Raw genomic sequence first — 24735 nt, forward strand, 5'->3', positions numbered from 1 at the left:
TCATCATAATTACTATTGTGTGTTCGCTGCTGGATGGCTGGCGTAGGGAGGAAAACTACTCGCCACTTCGAAAGGCCTTCATCTGGACGCAACGGTAGGGTAGATTGTGGTCAGATTTAACATGTACCTTGGTTGAACACAAATGAATGCAATCTTTTAGATTGGTTGCAGTGAGGTAGTCGCCTTTTCTTTGCTACTGCTGTAGGTTTTTAAGAACGTTTTGTGGGGTTTTAGACGAGATTGTAGTAGAGTCTGTAACATATTGAAAGTACTTTATTAAAAGTAATTAGTAATTAAAAAGTAATTAGAATTAGTGATGGTGTGTCTGTTATGTTTTATCTCGAATTTGTAGTTAAAATATCAGATTAATTTTGTTCCTAATACGATTACTTATTTAATAACGTGATACTTTAATTTATCTGATACAACTTAGGAATTTCTGAATGCAAAGAATCAATGCACAGATTTCTTATACTTTCATAAAAATTTGATGCAATAGAGCTGTGCTTTATTGGCTGCTTTATGTGAAAATCTTTATTATACGGCCAGTTATTTAAAATCGAAGAATAAATGAATTTTTGAAAGAGAAGCATGGAATATTTTACGCCTTTAATGGGTAATTAAATGGTAATAGGGTTCATGTCTTCAACTAAAGAATTTCAGCATCATCAAATATCATAAAATTTACTTGATTGGCTGACTTTACCATGAGGTATACAGATGCTATCTAATAAATTCGATATATTTTTTTTATTTTTCTTGAAAGTCCAAGTCCAATATGCACACAAATCTATTGACTTCATTAGTTTGTTCCTACATTAGTTGATTGCATATAATTTCTTATGAAATTACCGGAATTCTTAAACAGGACGTAAGATGTCTTGGACAAATGTCTTTATAAATTAATAACATTTTTTATAAACAAAGACGTCCTTTTTAGAGCCTCCGATTTTATATCTACCATGAAAGTAACTTTTCAGCGTACCTAACAGTACCACCGACCGTTGGTGTAATTACTATTTCTTGTCCATGTAGTCATCAATGATTACAATCAACCAAGCAAGAACACGAACATGCGTAACCATTTGTAACGGACGGATTGTGAGTTTAGGTTTGCACACCCCAAGATGCCAACATAATGCAAACCGTACGAATGGGTGTCAAATCAGCATCAAAATCTTCCACCAATTAGCTGCATATGATGACAGCTAAAGTGCGGAATTAAAACCGAAGGCACAGCCCACTGCATTGCAGAACAATAGCTGCACTAGTAACCCTTTCCCATATCATCCCCAACAATTGAAGGTGTGAAGCGGACCTAATGGGGAGATAAAATTGGACAATTTACCTGCCAAAAGATGCGCATTGTGGTCGGTCTAATGAAGCTCGGAGTGTTCGCTGCGTCCGTTTGCTTATTTGTGCAGCAGCATAAATTTACCAATTTACCTGATTGCACACATCGGGCATACAAGTTTTCTTCCGTCTGTGACTGTATCTATCTTCTCTTGTTCTTGTTCACTCGCTCTCGCTCTCGCACCGTCTCCCTGTACGATTAATTAGCAAGATATAGGTTATACGGTCTTGATGATAGATTTTTATTATGCAACAATGCCGTGGCGTTTTTCCTTTTCGTTTCTTTTTTTCCCCTTCGTCAATACGCTGTAGTTTTTGCTGTTATTGCGTTTTTGCTTCTACATTTTTCCTCTTCTTTTACAACCCTACCTTCCTCCCTACTGGCCAGAAACTCTCTGTGCCTAATGGTTTTACCTTTCCCATCCGTCCTGGAGGGCACGCAGCATGTAGCCACGCGGTCGCAATCGTGGTAGTAGCGTTCGCGCACGCGTGTATTTACTTCTTGCATTATTTTGTTGCTGCTCGCTGTTGCTCTCTTCATCTCTCGTTCGGATCGGTCATGAAGATCATTGCGGGTTTTCGAGGCTGATGGGCCAACGGAGGAGAAAATAATGCAAAAAATTAAACAGCACGATGGCACACATTATGCTAGCGCCGGCCCGTAGGTCAACCTCTGTTGGGCCATGGTGCTAGCGAAGGAATGTGAAGAGTGAACCACCTCATGAAGTCATAATGAACATGCGCCAAAGTGGCAGGGCACGCGTACTACCAAGCCGGACACTAGGTAACTTGGCCAAATGGCGTTGACCTGCTATGCTTTCACTTTTCATGGTAGGTCGTTATAAGAGCAAAAAAAAAACGCATGTGCGCCATGCAACTCCATAATCTAAGCTTGGAAGGAGGAGTCTCTCTGTCTGTGTCTTGAAATGTTTAGCCGTAAATAAATTTATTAGTTCTACTCTTGAAAGTTTTTTTTTGCTGCAGTTTTGTAGCATTTGTTTGTTCGTTATGTTTTGCCCTTTGGCATCGCAATCCCTTCAACTTATTATCCTCACGCCGAATCATGTCACACGATGTAGGACCGGAAGGGACCGGGACGCAACCGATCGTCCCCGGTCAAGCCCGTGAAACTGAAGCCATGTCGCATGGGCATCGGTTTAACTGTGGGAGATGCTGTTAAGCCCTCAGGCACCCACTCGTCCGCCCCCAGTGGAAGGTGAATTTGAAACGGTCAGCGGAGACATGGCGTTGTGCGCTGGTGGGTTGTCTAAAGCATAAAACAAACCGCCCCATGATAGACGTCGCGCTGAGAGCCGCGAGAGGTTTGCAAAGTTTACGGCAAAGTTCGGCACCTTGCTCCCCGCCGAAATGGGAGCGTTCGGAGGGCTTGCTGATGAGATAGAAAACAAAAACTGGGTCGATCGGTATTTGGAGCAATGGCATGAAATGGAACCATTGGTTTGGCACACGGTGATGAATTCGGGGCGGGTTCGTCGCTTTAGGGATGTGTTGCGCTCGTTGAAGTCTTTCGTTTGGACATTGGGCTGGAGGCTGGGGCCACTGTTTACTATTATTAGGGCTTACGTAAACAAGCGGGATTAGTGGTTTGTAGCATCGTGGCGTGGCGATCGATGATTGACAGCGTTTTGGGAGGCGAACAGTTTTGCAACTACATCAGATAGAATAGAGCAGTCGGCGGGTTTGCGTGGTGTGATGTCCACTCCGCTAAACATTTAATTCCTTCGAATCGAACTCATCGAATGCTTTTGTTCGTTTGAAAAACTCATCTTAGCCGATGTTGGTTGATTTGTTTTTCTTTGTTTCAATACAACACCGACATTTCCTATGACCGAATGTCCTTCATTCTACAACCAACCTTGAGCGGACATATGATCAATGAGCGAAATGTAGCACTTTTGTTTACGACCAGTGTCCCTGCTGCTGATGCATTTCATATTTTTTAAATCGAAGCACACGTGCGTATGCCGATGATTGGGTAATGTGGTTTCCGCTTAGTTTCATTTTCCGTCCATACCGTCATAGAGCGACCGAATTTCTACCTCTATCATTACATAAAACAATGACCAACACGATTGGAGGGAGACCAAAAAAAACTCCTTTTGCCCCAGCTGAGATGGTGGAGGCATCTGAGTAAATACATACTGTTCTGCGTAGCATTAAGACGTGGAAGAAGATAATATTTAAACCTTTTCATCATGGCGTTGTAGCAGATTTCATTGCAAATCAAATTATTTGTGTAAGTCTATTTTAAAGTATTGCGAAATATAAGCTATTTCTGTATCTAATCGATGGTAAAGCGCGAAAAATAAATTGTATATCCTCGAAACGCTAACCGGTAGATTATAGGTCAGTCAGAAGTCTCTCCTTGAGCGAGGTCGTTCAAAAATTTCACTTGCTACGGTTGAGCGATTTGCTGCTGCCGTTGGATGCTTCAAGATTAATCGGCACACCACGGACAGCATTGATTGTTCGCATGAATTAGTGACTCTTCTTCGTTCGGCCTTTTGGCTTCTGCTTGGACAACCCTTGCCAACAAATGTGAAAAGAAACCTTTCGCCTCCGATGAGTGCATTTTTCGAGCTTAATGTGTTTTTACTGGTCTTTCTTTTCTTATTTGATATCGCCACGAACAGTCTGTACGATTGTATCGCACAAATTGTCGAAGCACTTTTCGTACCTGATGTAAGCACCTTGCCACGCAACGCAAGTCAATTAAATTTATTAGTTTTCCTGCTTCACGGCTACACCGACGGTGTAACTTCGTTTTCTTTCTGTACACCTTGAACGGACACATCGAAAAAGATGCTCCGCCTGACGGATAGCGTCACTTGCGTGGGGAGCTTGTAGTAGACCGATTTTCGATTTAGTGGCTGACTTTATGGTACGTAAAATGGTCTGGTCTAGCCCTCGGTTGAGCACTGTTTCGACCACCCATTTTTTTATCGCAGGTGCTGCAACGGTGTAATAAATTAAACCGAACGTCGAAATCGTAAGAAAAGCGAACATCGAAACATTCCCCAATGGTGCAATATTATTTTGGCCGCTTGTGCGTAACGAGGATGGTGCAAAACTGACAGGAAATCGATGGCTATTACTTTTTTTTCTCTCTTTCAATCAAACTTTGGTGAAATTCCCTCGAAAGATCGAATTAATTAGTCGCTTTATAGACAAACGGTCAGGGAAAACTCTTTATGAGGCAGAAAATTTTTCAATTCTCCCGAAGAAAAGCGTCGGATCTTGTCGGTCACATCAATAGCCGGTGGGTGAATGTTTATGGGAAAATAAGACAACGTTAGGTGGCATTTCGGTCGTTAGTAGTAACAGGCACCAGCTAGCTAGCAGCGAAATGTATTGAATTTCGATCGAAGACATCGCTCGCCTTTCGTCGGTAGAAATGAGGCCACGATGCATGATCGAACGAAATGCGAATGGCGCGCAGTCGGATGCACGTAATGATGGATGGGTAGGGTATTTTCGCACATTTTCGAATTTCCTGCTATGCTGCTTATCAACGCAATATGTGGCCGTATGGATAAAGCCGAGCGTCATTGCATCATATGTTTTGCAGTTTTATCGGACAATTATCTCGACAACCTATAGCTCTTTTTGGATACGTTCTACAGCTGGTAACATAGCTATAATGCCACTTGTGTTCGGAGGTTGGAGTCAATACTTCATAGAACAATATTATTTACAATAAGTTTCGCAAAGAAATGCCGATATTTAAATGACAAGGGTCATTTTAAAATATTTGAAAAATTTGTATTAAAATTTACATTCATTTTGCGAGGACTATTCATATCGAAAATGCGAGTTTTCGTAAGTGGCTATTTGTTACATTCGGTAACTTTAAACCTGACAAAAACTGTATAAAAAATATATATATATTAACTTATGCAACATCAAATATATTGTAAGGTGTGTAACTTTTGTCGAACATTTTTTACATCAGCCTCTTTATTTTTTTTTATTCTTGGAAATAAGATTACTTGTATGAACTGTATGAACTGACCCGACTGTATGAATATTTCTAAACAATTTTAATTTGTTTATTACTCTTTTTTGAGCAATTGGTATAAAGTTGTGAACGAAATTATTCAAACAGAACTAATTTTTTTTCTCCAATCCAATTAATGAACGAGTCCACGATTGTTTCACAATCCTATTCCCGCCATCGGTAGAGTGACATTGTATGCCTTTTCTCACGCATCCATGCAGTATCCTTTTTTTTTGCTCTCACGAACCACTCGCCGCACGTCATTTACGCTCGAGTGTGCATCAAACGCCCGAGTATGCATACACGCCGGGTCTGTACTTGCGTACGTTCGTGCAGGAGCAACATTACATAAGGCAGACACCGGCAGCCCGGAGATCATACACAAAATTATCTAACGATTCGCGAACTGCGAACCCGTCCCGGGTGGCCATTTGTTGGCCGCTTCGCAAATCTAGCCCATAAAGCCCACCCGATTGAAACCGTCGGATGCCGTTTGTTGCAGCATGGGAGCAAGCGAGAGCCAAATCGCCAAACAAGATTCTTAATGGTGAAAAGGAAATTTTACAACCGTAGCCGTTCTCGATTCGTTCCATTTTCTTTCTCGCTGCACACGCCGCATATTGCGACACACATCCACACAATGCACCGAGCAAGGTGCAGTAGCGCCATACCATCGATTACTTCTCACCGGGAATCCTATCCGCACAGATCGACCTCGATTCGCACAGAACGATCTGGCGTGAAACAGAAACCAGGTGAAAATGTGAACTAGTAGCAGGCCGTCCGTTTTTGGGCCGAACGGCTCCCGTTCGGTGTACTTGCAAAGCCCGCACAGTTCGTAATCCTTTTCTGGGTGCAAACACTGCGCGCCGGCCTCGCATCGATTAGTGACGCCCAATCTGCGAGACTCCGGCTGGCATACCTTGCTGCGAGATACGGACAATTATGTGCTCTTCTAAATGTTCGATTATATCATCCGCCAAACCACCCCGAATGCGAATTGTGCGATCGTTTCGGTCAGCGATGGTGAGCATGGGTGGTGTGGTGTGATGGCCGATGGTGCCCCGGTTTTTTGTTGTGTTGTGTGTGCGAATGCAACTATTATTACAACCACGAACAAACCACTCTGCCCCACTGCACGGGCTGCATGTGTGCGCGCGTTAATGCTCGCCATCGTGATCTTTCTCCCGTTCATTCACTTTCATCCCGTGGTTCGTGGTTCGAGTGAAGTTTTTGCATCCAATCATGGTATTATTCATATTGTGAGTATGAAACGGTGAGACAGTAACAGCAGAAACAAAAACACTCTTGTACTCTTCTACAGACAAGTCCCAACAATCCCGCTTAAACCCTTAGCCCTTTTTCCTATGCAGATCGGATCGATTGAGAGTAATCGATCAAAAAGGTCCGCAAAGAAACATCGCTTTCCTCTAAACTGTACGCGTCCTGTCGGCTTCAAGGTAATGCGGTATCCGTAATAATGACACCAATCCTCTAAATAACTCGCATCAATCAATCGGCTCCCCCGGTACCCATATAATCCAGCACACCTAAGGCTCTTCAGCGCATACAATCTTGCGGCAGTGTTCATAAATTATGCAATTACCGATCGAGCGTTCATAAGTAAATATGATCGCATGCAGCACTGGGGCTGGTGTTGTGACGGAGAGCGTGAGATTGGGAATTCTGCTCAACACTGATATGCATGTCTACTTTTTTCTTAGAAACACGAATAAAATGGTGTATAAATAGAGGAATTGAACATAAGTGTAGCACAAACATTTGTTTTAATTTAATCTTCGATCGAATGTTGCTTAATTATGTTTTAAATTAGTTTGCTAGTGTCTTTTAATGGCAAGATAAAGATGAAATTAAAAATTCAATAGCTCTATCAAATTTTACCTGAGTATAAGAAGGCATCAGTTAAAATTAATTATGTTGTTTTTGTTTTGTTGCTGTACGTAACTAATTGAAAGGCTGGCGATATGCGCGACACTGTACATTGTACTAAACGCGAATGACGTTACTCAGCCTAAAAGTATGCAAAATGAAGTTATGATTTTGAAATATTTTAAACCGCGTTTCGTTGAAATATTTCAGCACATGATATTTCAGCACATGATTTGAATTTGATCACGTGTGGAACAAAGACAGTTATAGTAAGCAATGTTGACTCATTGATTTCTTCATAAAAGTTATAAAGTTTAATTTAATCTGTTTTTCAACTAGATAAAATTAGTAATTAAGTAATCAAATAAGGGATATATCAATCAAATTTTCCAAAATTTGAAGATTCTTAATATTTTCAAGTTGATTTTAGAGCTCTATTATAGTAAAGTCACTCTAGTGACAATAACGACCATTAGAAAATGCCTAAAATGTGTTGTTGATTTATTTTGCTTTGGAGACATGGTAATTGCGACCAATGCTCAGTAAGGTGTCGAGTACCTACTTCTTTGAAGTTTTAATTGATCCTCATCATGCATCTAATGTATGGCAACATTCAGAACAAGATGAACCAGTTTCTCATCAAGGCAACATTGCTACTTCATTTTATACCTTTTTTCTTTCAATCGCTTCATTTAAAGATTGTCCAGCAACGATACGGTCACGTTCTAATCCCATAGCCTTTCGAACGATTGCCGTCTTAAACTGGAACATTGAAGTTCTTCGATGTTACCCTGCGAGCGCGCACTGTTGCTGGTGGGTTAAATGGGTAAGAATAGACATTGTTTTCCCTTTCGGATGAAATCGAAAGGAATCGATCGTCGTCCGCTCCAGGGCTGTGGGAAGCACGCGGGAGCAAGTCGAAGGCTTCTTGGCGTTCTGCGATGTGTCACGCCGCTTTGGCCGACGCCGTGTAAATCGTGCGGTGAGCCTGCCTCGACCGCCAGGAAGCCATATTTCAACAGTTCGCTAGAATCGTGAGACAAAGCACACATGCTTGGGCCGAAGTCAGCCGGACCTCCGAAAGGCACCTGGCCACCGCAGTGAACCGGAGACGGTTGTGTAGGGAATGTGTTACGACATCGTGTGCTGATCGAGCACGGTTCTAGTGCGCATATGGCGAACGGAAAGGAAATGCTAGCGCAACCCAGCTAGTGACGCTTAATTGCGATCGTTGGCGGAGATCGAAGGAAACTGGATCGAAAAACATCGTACGAGAACGTATGTTTTCTGCATGCGCTCGTGTGCCTTCCGTTGGTTTGCGGTTGATGGTGCAAGGTCTGTGGGTTAGGATTGCTCAACATTTCTTCAACCGCTGGATCATGCATGCAATCTGTCGATCATACATTTAAGTGGAGCTAAATGGTGAAACAATCGCGAGTGCAAGGATGCTAGCCGAGTATGCTGGCAGGAAATTGCGGTATGTTGGGAGATGTTAGGCATTTATAACATTTTTGCTTAATGGATGTTGTGATGGTGTCTATTTTTGCTCACTGATGCTAGCCTGTATGTAAATGGACAAATTTGTATCTCAGCTTGCTTTAGCGAAGCTTACGTAGCGTAGAAGACATTTCTTTAACACAATATTATCTCACCGGCCCTTGTCTCACAACAGCAATAATGAAAAGCAACACACACATACAGACACACCCTTATTTCAAAGATTAGCATAATTTTGTCTACAAAAAATTAAAATAACAATACACACGCGAGGGATTATTTGGTTTCAACAATGATTTTATTTTCTCCTTTTTTTGTAATTCAATTTTTCTTTCGTATTTTTTCCGCATTCATCGTGGTTTCATATCAGTTAAGTCTTTTCGACCATAGTTCCACACTCTCTTCACTCTTTCGGGCAATAATCCTAACAATCTGGGAGCCAAAACGCAAACGGTCGTGGTTTCGATTGCAGGTTCGTTTCGTTTTGACCGCGTTTTGCTCTGGTTTTTGCAGTTTCCGCATTTAAAATTTACGAAGAAGAAATTATGAAATGTTTCATCAGCTTTCTCTCTTGGCCGGCGTATCACGCCCCTGGGGCCGTGTCTAGGCCGCATGCTGCTTGTAAAGTTTTGCGCATGCGATATTGCGTATCGCTAACCACTAACATTATGCTTATCAATCGAGCTGAAATCGACGATCGATACCACTCATCGAGTGAGTAAAACTATTGCTCGGTTGTTTTGTTTGTCGTTATGCTCCTAACGTGTGTCTTCTGTGTGTGACGTTGTGGTGTGAATTGTGGGCGTTGGTTCTGGTGATTCACTTAGCTATTACATAACGGGTGTCAACCGGAGATAATGGGACTCGTCGTGGGGGGAAGATTTCTTGTCGTAAAGGAAGGAGGGGAAAAGGTATTCCTATGGTTATCACAATGCTAATACGTTTATCTCTAGTGATGGTGATGGTGCAGGTCAAGCTCAACATGATCGTGGTGGTACTCCTCGTGATGATGGTGCACTGGGACATGGACCGGGACCTTGACCGGGTACGGCACTGGCTTCTCGACCTCATAAGGGACGTGCTTCTCCACGGTGTAGGGCACCGGACGCTCGACCGGGACCTTCACGGGGTATGGGACGTGCTTCTCCACTGGGTACGGGATGTGCTTGTACACTGGGTAGGGCTGTGGGACTGGGACCTTCACCGGGACTGGCACTGGCTTCTCGACATGCACCGGAACGGGACGATCGTACGGGACATGCACTGGGTATGGGACCTTCTTGATGACCTCATACGGCACTGGCTTCTCCACCGGGACTGGCACTGGCTTCTCGACATGGACCGGCACTGGGCGATCGACTGGAACATGGACCGGGTAGTGGACGATCTTCTCAACCGGGTACGGCTTCTCAACATGGACCGGAACCTTGACCGGGACATGGATCTTCTTCTCCACTGGGTAAGGAGCCGGGACATGGACCTTCACCGGGACTGGGACCTTCTTCTCCACTGGGTAAGGAGCGGGCACGTACACCTTCACCGGGACGGGACGATCGTACGGTACATGGACTGGGTATGGGACCTTCTTCTCCACCGGGTACGGAGCCGGAACGTGCACGGGCACCTTGACGATCTCCTTGACTGGGTAGTGGACGGTCTTGTACACTGGGTAAGGCTTCGGCACTCCAACCTTCACCGGGACGGGGATGTGTTTCTCCACTGGCACTGGGATGTGCTTTTCCACTGGGTATGGGACCGGGACCTTCTTGACGACGGTCAGCGTTTTCTCGTGATGTGGGTGGAAATCTACATGGTGGTGTCCATGACCGTACGATTCGAAATGATGTCCACTGAAGTCATGTCCGCCAAAGTCGTGCTCGAATAGACCACGCTTGTCATGGCGCTTTTCACCCTGCTCCGCTGGTTTCGCTTCTTCGGCCGCCGCCTGCTGCTTCTGTTCGGCCGCTGAACTCAAGACCAGTAGGGTGGTCAAACCCAACAACACCTGAGAAATGGAAACGATTGCATGCATTACACGTTATGTGTGTAGTGAAATTTATTTAGAGGACAGTGAGATATCATCGAAAGTGGTTTCCCGCAGTAGCCTAAATGGTTCTGAACGGATCGGATCGTACGTCGGAATCAATTTCCATCCGCCCGTTATCATTTCCATTAACTTCCCATCGATTAACGAGGCGGAAGTGATCAAGCCACCGATCCCCACGTTTTCTCAGAGGTGGACTCGTTTTCACTTGCACACGAACAAAATGAACTACGCCACTACGGGGAGGGTACGAAAGTGATGGTCAACCTAACGTAACCAACAAGCGCAGGAGTTGTTGCACCTCCTCGAAGGAGACAAAAACACGTTTCACCAAGTCCAGTCGCGGAACTCGTGCCAATCGTCCAGTTTTGCAGTTTGCATGCAAATGAACGCATAACTTCCAGCGCACAATTTGTGGGCGAAGTTTCTGGTACACGACCCACACGGTAGTTATCATGCCTGATGATGAACTTCAAACACATCCGTCGCTGGATAGAGCGAATTTTAACAAAACGGAATTTCACTTAATGTTCGCATGTCCAATGTTCTCATCACCGAAAACAGCACGATCACTACGCACACAATCCGTTCGTCCGTTTTATTGCTTGGAAGGATGAAACCACTGTAACCTGAGGAAAGCCAACTCATCTTCACGTACCAGAGACTTCATTGTGATACGCTTACAAACTGTACTTCACTGTACGGTGGATACTGGAATACCAGAGTCCAAAAAGATACTGGATGATGTCGGTGGGTCGCAAACGTCTTTTATACAAAAGCCACTTTATGATACACTTTTCACTCTCTCACACTCGCACTCGGTCGCACCGGTCCCCTCCAGCAGCCCCGATCACCGTGGTGGCTACTCGCGATTCGCTCGGTCGGACCCCGGTATCCCCCTCCTTCGAGGGAGTATTCGAGTAACTCCCCAAGGTGGGCCAAAGTGTTACGAGTGGCAAGTTGCAAGAGACCTTACAGCTATTCGTGTGCCCTAGTGCACCGGTTACTCAGTGTGGTAGGGCACTTCGTGAGTGGTGAGTGGTGCATAGTAGTCCTATTTTGGAAGCCTTAGCCACCCCTAAACATATGCGTGTGGAGCTTTCAGATTGTTGTATCCACCCGATGGTAGAATGCCCCGGTACGCTTCAGTGTACTTCCCTAGTTTTTGTGAACGTTCGTTGAACTGTTTGGTTGGGTGATGCGCTTTTTCGGAAATCATTCGAAGGTCGGATGCATTATGCGAGGAAGATTGTTGTCGTTCTTTGGTTCTCATGTTGCAAAATTTGTTCCAATGCTAGTTTTGCAAAACTTTTTGTGCACGCACGGGGCAGAGATTCCTTGGGACGGATGGTTGTAAATAGCGGAAGTGTGCTTCATGGTCTGCACATCGTAAAAACGAATGAATTTGAAACATTACTAGAATTCGTTGTTTACAAATGGACATGCTTGGTAAACCTTTTAAAACGTTATTTTTTATTCAATAAGTCAAGAAATATCACCACTGTAACGATATTGTAAGCAATAAAGCTTACAGGCAACATAACTTCCTTTCAAAAAAGGATTGAGGGCAGATATTTGGTCAAGCGTTTCTCACGTGTCCAGTTGTCAAAGAACTGAAATTGAATTATACTTTAACGCTTCCCTTGTTTATCCTCAATTCATGACCAAACTTATTACTTCGTACCATCTGAAAAGGCTAATTAAAAATCCTTGACAAACGTGTCCCCGCTTGGCCCAAAACTGTACCGCCATGCTGCAATCCGGTGCGGCATGATAAACGACCATCACGTAGCCATGAGCGTAACCGCTGTGACGATTCCCGACACTGACATGTCGGTACAAGTGCACGAAACATCGCGTTAATGTTACGCAGCGCCGATAATCTGGCACTCATTAGCTAACCGCAGATGTTTGACCGTGTTTTAAGATAGTGCGTTGCCAATTTCGCTCAATTGGACGTCTCGCCGACAAGCATGACTTTCGTTCGCATTTCCATCAGAAGGTGTTGTTTTTTTGTTTGTCTGCTTGCATTATAGTCGGTCCTCATATGGGCGGAATCGATGGAGGTGTTTGGAAAATTAGAAATCACGTCCTGCTTAAAGCATCGTGTTTTCGTGTCACTTCGGCCGTACTTCCAGCGTACGGTGTGTGCGTTAGGAAAAGCGCCATCAATGCGCGACACCATCGTGATCGTGCTGCAAAGCATCAGATCACCACCCAGCCGCAAGGTCACAAGGCGCCATCCGTTAGCTCTCTTTTTCCTTCGCTGCATGTGGATGCCCCCTTCGGGGTGGAAGCGGGCGGCGCGGAGGAGCATAATCCTGCGTGGACCGTAACGAGATGGAGGACGCGCAGAAGGTACGCTTGACATGGTGGAGCACGAAAATGCTCAACAAACGTGTGGGCAAAAACACAGAAATTGTCTAGCTGAACGGGAATGGTCAAAGCGGTTAGAAACGGACTACGAGATGGTAGTTGCGACATATCCCTTGTTTGCTGGTTTGCACATTAATGCCAAGCTCGGAATCCGTTTTTTTCGGCTGCCGTGAAGGTACTGAAAGCCTACTGGCTTCAAGAAGAAAACGCGCAGTGACCTTCGAGAGTTTGGATGTGAGCTACAAGGAGAAGCTTTAGATTTGGTCATCATCCGAAACGACTTCGAAAATAGAAAATAAAATGTTTGGCTTACTTTGGCTTATTGCAAGACGCACGATTATTGTTGGTGCGAGCTGTGGTTAATAATTGTTTAGGTGAGATTTAATCGGTCCGGTAATTGAGTTAACATGTGGGCATTATTAAATTTCTTATTTTGTTGCGCAAATTTTAAAATGCACAATAATCATTCCAATGGAGATACCAATTCGTAAGTATGGTGTCATGGCCGTTTAGCACGGAACCTATGATCGTATTCCATATGGCAGCTGCATCAGGATGGGATGAGCAGAGCGTCTTAGTAATAGGCTTAACCGCAATGATCTATTGCATCACTCGGTACCAACAATACGCTGTTAAGCCCGAAAACCAAAATTTAAACCACCAACAAGAAATATTTTAGTGTGTGAAAATGGTTAAATTAAAACCATAAAAAAAGAAACAAATGAAACCGTTCAATGCATAATCTGGTTCCAGTTTTAGGGCCCTTCTGTTGCTCAATTTGGTTTGGTTGAAAATGTAACACCAAAAGACGCTACAGTCTAGACATAAAGCGGTGAATTAATTCCACCCACCGGTGGCTTTAATATCTCCGCACCATTGTCTCAGCAAGCGGAAGAGGAAGTAAATCTGAGAATGTGTTTCAGGGGCACGACATAGAACGGTGTATCACAGGTAGAGAATAAGAATATATTCTGTAGCTACAATGTAATGCTCTGGTCTACAAAGCAGAGTTATTTATTCAGTGATCTAGATTTATGTGAAGCTCCAGTACGGTTTACTTTATCCACACTTGTTTCTCATCTGAACAGCCCAGTTTAGTATGGGTCGTAACCGGAAATCTATCCACGAAACAAACAAAAAAAGTCTAGTAAGTGGTACATAATTGGTAAATTTACGTCGCGTCCCATTGCCGATGTCCGTACGGTCAATTGTAATAACCGGGGTTACGCTAGCGTGGATGACCAGCACCACCAAACCCGGAATCGGTATCGTCACCACAGCTACAACGCACCACACCCGAGAAGGGGTGCTGTACACAGCACATGGTGGGAAAATTCTCTCCACCAAGGAAAAACGGCACCACACGAAACGGCGCGTACAAATTCCACCACTCTACCGGTCAGCGTGCAGCGAACATCGCGTGTGAAGTGCCATATGGGTACTACCCGGAGCCCGCATAACCACCAAAAGCTTGGACGGTAGAGAAAAAAAAACAACCGTGCGAGGAAAAACAACAACATTCCCCGTACGTTTCACCCATTCCGGGCAATGGACACTTCGTTACGAATACGGTTGCTGTGTGCGTACAATTTCCTCAACAGCGTCACCCGCATGCGAGCTGGTTGGAGGCGACCCGCTGCCCAGCGTATATCACTCGACTTGCGCAGCCACAGAAGCGACGAACCGCGAACCAAACGATGGATCAGGTAATCGGAGCCGATTTTCTTCCGAGTTCGCGTAATTGAGGAGTTTTTTTTTGTCCCGAGCGCCCCAAAACGATAAGAAAGTATCGGCGGTCCGGTCGGGTCCACTTTTACGATTGGTCACCGCGAGCTGGTGTGGCATTACCCCGACCGTGTGCCTCAGCTTTCTACAGTAACGTGTATAGAGCATTTCAATAAAATTCAATTCAATTATCAGCTACCGATAAAGGTACCGAACCGGTGAGGTGCGTAATATAAATAAAGGAAAATAATATCGAACCCTAAAAGCCGTCCGTCGGGGCTTGTCGAATGATTCATCAAGGCCACGGGTAAATAGGAGAATTGGTCGTGCAATGGCACTTGTTGCAGTACACTTTATGGCTCGCACTTTCGCTTGCTGTCACCGAGGAATTGGACTCCGTACGCTCGCAAGTGCACACAAGTGTCCCATCCCGGCTTGGTGCTCGCTTCGGTAGATGTCGATCGGAGTTTTGCGATCGTCATGGAATCTGAACGGAAGGGTACTTGTGTAATTTTTTTCTTGTCCTGATGCCACTGATCCATTTGCCACCAAATGCGATCGTGACGATCGCATCACGGATGCTTTCGGGGATGGTGATGGAAGATTCAATCGATCGCTCTAGCACGAACCCACCGGTCCAAGTGGGTCAGCGTAGTTAAGATTGTTACTTGGGCTAAAAAATGGCATGTGTCAAGGTGGCGAGCATGTCGATATTATTACGACGGGTCGGTAATATGGTTTGCAAGGACTTTGTCTCCATATTTCAGGTGCTTATTACACCTTTAGAAGCTGCAGGTCTGTTTTTTCGTTATGGAACCGAATGTAAAGATAGTGTTTTTTTATTACTAATGCTGCTCGCTGTAGTTGATCGTCGAAAAACAAACAAAATATAAGCCAACTCTAGCAGTGTTGCATAAATTAGGCAAACATCTTCAAATTGATTCCGCCCACCCGTGGTTTAATTTCTAGTGGAAATGTTTTTTTTTTTACACTCACCGGCGCGATGTGGCGAATGTGGCATGGCACGTTTCGATGACGAAGGAAAAGCCACGTCTAAAGGCATCGCGTGGAAAACCGCTGGGCAGGCGTAAAATGAAGGAAAAACTAAATAAATAAATAAATAAACTCCCGAGCGTGCGCACCCCATCAATCATTCTTCCTATCGTCATCGCCATCAGCACCAATCGCGCGCACGGCCTTTGCTGTGTTTCTTCAGTTGTTTCAGGTTTTTCGAGCGCGGTTGAACCGTGTTAATTTCATTGATTTTCCAACCATTTTTCCAACCATTTCACTCTCACCACACAGCCGATGCGCTGTTCGCCTTCACCGACCGTCAGCTAATCAAGGGTGCCATCTTTCTGTCCCGCTCAAACAGGCGGCCAACCAGTTTCAAAGGATTGAAGCTTTACCGGTACGGGATGACATAATCGCGCTTTTGCGACGAACGGACTCGTTGTTGTTGTCCGTGCATCAGCAGGTGCAACATTTTTTCCTCACCATCAGCCATTCCGTACGCCTTCCTTCACGATGACGGTCACGGTAAAGTCGAACTAATTACCCGAGGCAGGGACGTCCTTTGGCTGGCGCGAATGTGTGCAATATGCGGGACGGAGGCGAGCGCGGTGCATTTGCATCGTTGCAACTGCTACCGCAGTGCGCGGCATGCATTCCGGTTGAAGAGGTACGCTCCTTAAGGGAAGCCCTCAACGGTGGTGGATTAAATTAATCCAATGCGCATTGGGAGTTTACTTTTCCTTTCACATCGGCCCAGATTTCCTCAACGATGACGGAAGGGCAAGAGGAAGACATAAGGGACGTTGACGAAGAAAAAAAAGCGAAGCAAACAAACGATGTGGTTAGAGGGTGAGTGAAAATTGTGTCATGATTACTAATTGAGACGTTGTGTTCATCATCTAGTGGATTCGGTTGAGCAGTATTGAACGATTATTTGTGAAAGAGGCATGGTTCGATTAAAATGATTTACTTACTAACCATGTCTATGGAAAGCAGTTTTTTTATACATGAAACTACAAGAATTCCAAATTTCCCGTACGGAAAAGAACTCTCGTAGGGTGTTAATAGCTTATTGTCATTTAATATTTACTCACTCAGAGACTGGCCTGATAGAACGTCGAAGCAAACAAAGCAATAGTTAACGGTTGGAATCTCTTCATGGTTCGCTGAGAACGTTTTCATGGCCATCGTCTCAGTGGTTCGTAAAAACCTACCCCAAAGTATACCTAATCTCGGTGTACTATCCATCAACCACATCCGTCGGCAGAAGACACGAAAAGAGCAATTCGCTGCTGCGCTGACATAAGGAAGTAGTTTTCTGTTACATGTTGATTTAATTTTTTGTGCCTGTAAGGCTACTGATGAAGTAATACAGTAGAGCTTGTTCTACGGTCTGCAGCGAGCATTATGAATTTTAGATGCAATGGGCATTAAAAAGGTTTAACTCGGGGCGGATAGAGTCATTGTCGTTCGTGACAGCAACAGTACACCGTGAAGGTTGACATCAATCGATCGAACAAATTTGCCACCGCCCTTTTGAATTACAGGAAATGCATTTTTGCTGTCGAAAACTAGTCTAAACGACTTATTGAATATTATGCTGGTACATTTCTCACAGAAAACTATTGCCTTTTAACTTCATGTTAAAGAGGCAAACCCATCTAGCTCAGTTTGCCTTTCTTCACTATCACCCCGGCTTAATTATAGTGCACCGCTTAAAACGATTCGTTTTATAGCTTATTTAACATTTGTTTCCCACCTAATGTTGATCTGTAAAACATATTTATTAGGACCCGGGTACAACCCACCCCTTTGGTAACTGTTTAACGCCGGCGTCTTCGTTGTCGTCGTCCATTCGGTAGGGGGTCGAGAAAAATGCACCAAACGACCGCGTTGGACAATGCGATACACATCAGGGTGGACTGACAAGAGGCCTTTCATTACATAAATCGAATCGCATTCTCTTTCCTATTGCTAGATCCGAACACACGCAGCAGCACATTTTTCTATGACGCTGGATGAATAGAAGTGTTGTCGAGATGAAAACAAACTACATCGTTGACCTTCTTGCTGCTGGTCCGATCTTAGTTGGCAAATCGTGCACCATTGAATGAATGGATGATTTTCTTTTTAATCAAACCCAGAACCCGGTCGAGATGCGAACTTTCGTAACGTTTGGTGTTGCCAATTCAAACGCTACACGCTGGGGATCATTTATTTGCTTACCACCATCTTGTGTCCGGTTGTGAATCGCGAGATGAAAGCAACAGTACTCCATTTTTCTTTTCACCCCGCTCGCTCTCTAACTGTCAATCTCTCGCTTTCCTCTCTTTTTGCGATGCAACTCAAGGATTCGCGACTGCATAAAATCTGCATTTTCAATTACTTAACTCATGTCGGGAGACGGACCGTCGAGGGGTTTGGAAAAACGGGAACGGGGTACAACTCGATCACAAGCGAAAGGATAGTGCGAGGGTTGACGCGGTTTCGATGAGGTCGACGTGACATCGTTTAAATGAAAAAAACGATTTTAAGTTTAATTGCTGCAATGCACTTGACTCGGCGGTAAGGTTGTTTGTATAGTGAGGAAATGCGTGCGCGACAATAATCGTCGTCATGGAATGGCGTTTCAGGTTGATAGTTTGGGGTTAAGAATTATGTTTTTACACCTACCAATTAAGGTAATGCTTTCTCGTGGTCAGACAAGATCTGATGCGCAAGTTTCAACGATTGGTTTGTATGATCATCCATTGTACGCAGTGTTTCAAACTCCTTTCTTGAAGTACTCCCATTAATTATTGTGTTGAATGGCTACACTTATATGAGGGACTAGTTATATTTTGGGACTAGTTATATATATATATTAGCAGAGCATGTAAAAGTATATGGGAAAACATTCTCGATTTCAAGATTCTATTTTTCCGATTGTTCAGTGAAAGAGTAAATTAGACATTAGAACATGTTAAATTGGCTCTTATGGTTAATTAATTCATTACACATGAAGATATTGGTCCAAATCAAAAACAAACCATATTTGTACTCCACACAAAAAAAACAACAACAGAGTGGAGACAAAGAAACGATCAATCGGTCAAACAGCACGCCTCCATCTACGCGAAAGCACCTGACATTCGATCCACTGCGACACATTAGTAGCGCCCAATTGGATCCATCCAACCAAAGCCGCGTCCGCTAACCTTGGCACTCTCGGCACTCTCAATTAGGCAACCGCCAAACCGATCGATGACGTTGACGGCGTCGTTGCACGTACGCGACACACGCGGTAACACGGCTGCAACGGGTAACGACGCAACATAACTTTCGCTCTCGTTTGCCGAGTTCCCCCATCCACGTCCGTCGTGCGTGCGTACCCTGCGGGAGCCAGCCAGCCAATCCCATTGCCGCTCGGGTGCTCCTATTACTTCACTTTTGTTTTTAAGTCAGCTACTCTTTAAGTTATTTTCCCCCCCTCCTCCCCATTGGCCGTGCACATTCCTTTCTGCACCTGTTTTCATGAAGAACGGTAATGGGTAGCAGCATCAGTGCTACAAAATCGTAACATCTCGTCAGTGTGTGTCCATGTTACCAGATGCGATTTTTCAATCGTTCCCTTTGCAGAGAGTAAACCATTGAGGCAAGGGGTTGAAAATAGTGGTACAGTTTCACTCGAATGCTGCCGACTGTTTCGGTTGCATCCATCGGAATGCAGAACGTGTGCGTAGGTGAAAAAAAACGCAAACCAACTCTCACAAACAATCGCATCCATGCAAGAAGTCGCTCCAGATGTGAGTTGCTTGCGGGTGAAAACCTTTTCCGTACAAGGGAAAAGTACATTGTGGCGACCTTACAGGTGAGCAGGCAGATTTTATGCGAAACCGTACTCCCTACTCCCTTTCCCACACATTCCATGCCAGGGGTACCGACAAAGCAGATGTACACATCATGCATATGGACGGTACATTGCCGACATGAAATGGGAGCATTCGGCAGCTGTTTTGTGGTGTTTTGGTGCCACCACATAAAAGGCGACCCGTTTGTGGCTTCTCTACGGTACTGGGCCCGATTGCCACAGTTTTGCCACTGTGTGTTTGAGTTCGGTCGTCATTAGTTTATGTGATTCACTGACTCGTGCTGTTTTTACTATGTTGTGCCATACAGGCCAGCCTGCGTGAGCTAATTTCATGCACATTTTACACATATTGTCTATTAATCCAATTAAAGGTTGTTGTTTTGTGTGGTTGTGATTTCTTCTCCTCTCCGTTGGCTCATCATCCCTCCATAATTACAAGATTTTGTTTATAATCATCTACAGCGTGTCGATCTGATATAATTTTTTTGAATTGTTTACATTTTCCTTGCTGATCGATGAACGAAAAATATTGTTCAACCCATTGGAGGCCACTTCAACACAGAAGGATGTGATCTTTTCTCTTTCCGTTGAACCATATGAAGGCTACGATCGTGCCGGAAAACGGAAGCATTGTCCGGTGTTTTGAAAACTGCTTCGTGCCGTTCATCGGAAACAGCGAAGGAAAAAGATCACCACATGAACGGTGGCTTGGTTCTGCCTCAAAACAGCGATCGGACGTGAAATATTGAAAATCAAATAGATCCACTTTACTCGACGAAATATTATTCGCACAACACCCTTGACGCAGAAACTTGTTAGCTAATGAGACAACATTTCATGGCACGATCGCCATCCCGTACAACGGGCGCCGTTTATCTTTTCCGTCGCGGACGGAACCGCTTAGACCGCGGCAATGGTAAATTAATTTATTGGCATTTTATTACTCCACCCCCTGCGTATTCAAACAAACGGAGTGGGGATTTGGTTTTTTACGGGAGCTTTTTCACTTTTTTTGCAGTGCTCGCAATCGACGGTGGTTTATGGGTGTTTTCTTTTGTTTTCCAAGTGTCTCAGGTGCGTTTGTATTGCCATGTGTGCAGGTGGGTTAGCAAATAGCACATGACGATGCAGTACGGCAGTCGCATCAACACACAAAACAACTCGTGGGTGCGTGTTGGGTGTTTCAACTATCGGTGTGGAAATAAAGAGAATAGGAAAAATGTACGGCAAACGGTAAATTATGTGTTGTGCTAGAGAATTTATTCTTATTTGCTCTTATTTGCTGGTTTTTTAATTAACTAAGCCGACATAGGGATTATATAATATCCCACGACATGCACTCCTTACACAAGCTTAAAATCACAATTAATACATCCATACATTCCAACCAGGGCAATAAAAAGGGAAATAGAAATAGCAAATGCAAAACAAATTTACGAAGATGTTCAAAAACAAAAAGATCTAATCAATTCCACACATAGAAAAACCAATACTTAATTAACAGAAATGAGCATTTAGCATATCATTAGGAGGTCTGCAAGCTTCAATATTTTTGAACACTCAGGTTATAATAAAATACTTCTATAATATAATCAAAAATAAGAAGATGTAAAACGCAAAAATGTGGAGACATACAAGCAGGAATATATGAGGAATTCGTCCAAAAGCCCAATGCACCTCTAGAAGCTTACCTTTGCATCTAGAATAAGGTCTATAAGGTAGATTAAATTTTACAATGAACCAAATGTTAGCAGTAACATGTGCAAAATAATGTTTAATGATTAGACATCGAAAATATAGAAATAACAAAGTTGTTGAAGAAATCTAGAGAGGTTTCAGAAAAAAAACTGTCCCAGTCCCGAGTACAAACTGAATTGCTTAAAGAATCCCGAGAAGTCGATAAGCAACTTAGAGTAAGGTGAATTTGAACAGACTAATAGAGTTTCTACTCCAAGAAAAGAAGCTTTCTGAATGAAACGAAAACTTTAAATATCTTTAATGTCACCAAACCCCAATAACCTTTATCACCAAAAGATCATTTATTTTTTAAAATAAGTTCAAAAAGAGAAAACATGGTGAGACGAATATTTTCGTGATAATACAAAACGAGTGAAGAAAGGGCGGGCAAATGTCAACAAAATTAAATTTAAATCAACCCTTTCTAAAAAGAGTAACATGAACCCCCCAGACACGAAAAAAGTGTAGTTGCTTTCACTGTCCGCCCCGGACAAGCGATCATGATGGCCTTGGGGTACCGATGGACGAACTAGTTTGCCAGGAAAAGCCTTGCAACTAGCAACTGAATGCTATCAGCCACACCACTGTACCACCCCAAAATACCAAACCCACACCGCGTTACGCGTGAGTTCAATAAATAATCAATTGAAACGGCAGCACTACGAAACCTGCTTCACATGTATCGACGATAAAATATACGTGGATGGCAATTTACCGAGCGAGGAAAAAACCTCGGAACGTAATAACGATTGGGCTTGGTAGAAATGATCCAATAAACCACAACCGAATACGGAGCTGTGAAAAGGGTAAACATATTTTAATCAAGAAAAGATCCACCACATTGAAGCACATTCGCTAGCATCGAAATCCTTTTACTCAGGTGTGGATGATGATGGGCAGTCGGAGATTTAAATGCTTTGCGCACGGGGTGCACGGGAAGAACAAAGCAAAACCCGTTTACGGCCGCACTTCTGCGCAGGTACGGAAAAACAGGCTCCAGGGAAAGTGAACGACGCTTAAAAACTCCGAGTGTGTAACGGCGAAACGAGAATGAAAAGAACGGGAAAAAAGGAAAATAACTATGTTAGTAGTGTGTTGACCGTACTAGACTTATGTAAGCACCGGACCGATGATCGATGAATGTGATTTGAGCGCAGCTCGGTACTTCTACGGTCTACGGCGGTAGTAGACCAGCTCCTTTACGACCAGCTGATCGGTACCGTACTGTACGAAGGCTGGAGATCAAACTACACGCAAAGGGGGTATGGCAAAACCTGAAACCTCTTCCCCCGTGTAAAGCGACCACTCAAATGGAAAGAGTGCGTTGGACACTCGTGGAAAATCTCCAGCGCAGTGGCGCAGGCGTGATCTCTAGGGTGGGGAAAACTAATAGCGAGAGTGAGAGTTTTAGTTGCCGAGAGTGAGTGGATTTTGTGATAAGCGATGTTCGGGGTTGTGCCCGCGAGTGATCGTTGTTTTGATCGTTACTAGCAGCTTGAAGAATAGGTGGGTTTCGTACGATGGGTGATGATTTTTCGCCAGCAACGTTTGAAAGTTTGCCCTTGCAGGTAGGCAATGTTGTTGCGATGAAGTTTGAAATGTTTCAAACAATGCCACGAGCTTTGAAACATTTCAACGAATGTGTTTCTATTGGTTCTTTTTTAAAGTTAGCCGTTAGCGTACGCGTTTGAGGTGAACAGCAGTTGAAACTTTGTATCATTTTGCACACGATAATTAGAGATCTAGTTCTGCTTTCTTGCAATATGTCCAAAAATGAGAAGTAATAACTGTTTACTCTGTTTTTGCTTTTCCATGAACGTCGGCTTGTTTGTCGGCATACGAGTTAGTAAGTCAGTTTGTCAGTCAGTTTGCTACAAATCGCTCACTCTACTGTCATTCTGCCACGATCTATCACCGTACCGGGCATACCACTGGACTACCCGTACGTCTCATACGTATGTTGCAATAAATTAATTTGCTTTCGTTTAATGTGACTGTTATTATACATAATGTCTTATGCCCATTCCGACCGTTTGGCTGACGCGACCGAGTTATGATTAACGAACCTCCCTCCATCCCGGAGAGATCGTCGGGTCGAATGGCGAAGATTGCATCGTGCGCTCATTCACAACCACCGCACATCGGTCGATCGCTTTAGTATTGTGCCACCTTTCGGAGACCTTCAGCTACCAAATGAAGGCACCCGGTTTGGAATATATGGGGACTCAGTCGCACACACACGCACCAGAGACACGGTGGCAGAAGCAAAGGGCTGATGGCAGAATGTTTCAAACGGAATCAATCTCAGTAATTACCCGTTTGCCAACATACATAATTCCGCATCGTGTCGCGCAGCAAGCGAAAACCGTTTTCTGGTGGGTAACGGCTGCGTTCCGTCGGTGCGTTCGGTTTGATGAACGCGCTCTTGCCTGATTCAAGCGACGGATAGAGTTTATTTGAAAATGTTAATTAGCAAAACTCCGGCGCAGATACGCTAGAGAGGAAATGATTGCGCTTACCCATTTTAGTTACCTGTGTTTGCAGTACATGTGGTTGGGTCATTACATACTTTGCTTCGATTTACTTTACGCACAGTTGTAATTAATTTTTGTTCTTTAGAAGGAACATTTAACATACAATATAAAAAAAAAAAAACATGTGTTAATTTGAATCACTGTTATTCCTATTTTATTCAAAGAATAGAAGATTCATTTACTACAATACCCATTGACTAAGCAAACAGAGCGTCATCGTTAAGGTGGTCAGTGGTTATAACAACAATCTTCCTATAACCACCTCATACATTAAAGACAACGTGCTTCACACTTTGTACCTTATCCCATTCGCTCAGAGCAAAAACACACAATCAATCCGACCTGCGAAATTGCGAATTCCTTCGTACAGCGCCAGTGCCAGTGAACGCACCGAAGCCTCCTCAATCAATCGATAATTGGTTTGATCTTTCAGATCAGCACTTTGAGAGGTGTTTTTTATGTAACTTGCATCTTTATCACCACAGGTCGCGGCTTGTTACGGTAGCAAAGAGGTATGAAATAATGCCGAAGAAACAAATTGTCGTCGGTCTTGCGAAGGGAACGGGTTGTGGACAGAATGATTAAAAGCCATTTGCTGTTATGCATTTAAAACAAATGCGTGTGTATTTGTGATGACTTCATTGTAAAACTGACATGCAGAGTGCATAGGGAAGTAATTACTAGATATGTTAGCATG

General features: G+C 43.9%; 2 protein-coding genes across 2 annotated transcripts in view; one reads left to right on the forward strand and one right to left on the reverse strand.

The window, feature by feature from the left end:
- Nucleotides 1-24735, forward strand: part of LOC128716017 (angiotensin-converting enzyme) — a 60801-nt gene that overhangs the window by 12020 nt on the left and 24046 nt on the right. The gene's annotated exons all lie outside the window — the stretch shown is intronic.
- On the reverse strand, nucleotides 9708-11472 carry LOC128716023 (skin secretory protein xP2-like). The gene is made up of 2 exons (XM_053810947.1): nucleotides 11461-11472; nucleotides 9708-10763 (listed from the first exon to the last, which is right to left on the reverse strand). The coding sequence occupies exons 1-2, from the start codon at nucleotides 11470-11472 to the stop codon at nucleotides 9708-9710; spliced, it is 1068 nt and encodes a 355-aa protein (XP_053666922.1).

This window comes from Anopheles marshallii, chromosome 3 (assembly GCF_943734725.1).
Source record: "Anopheles marshallii chromosome 3, idAnoMarsDA_429_01, whole genome shotgun sequence".
Taxonomy (NCBI): domain Eukaryota; kingdom Metazoa; phylum Arthropoda; class Insecta; order Diptera; family Culicidae; genus Anopheles; species Anopheles marshallii.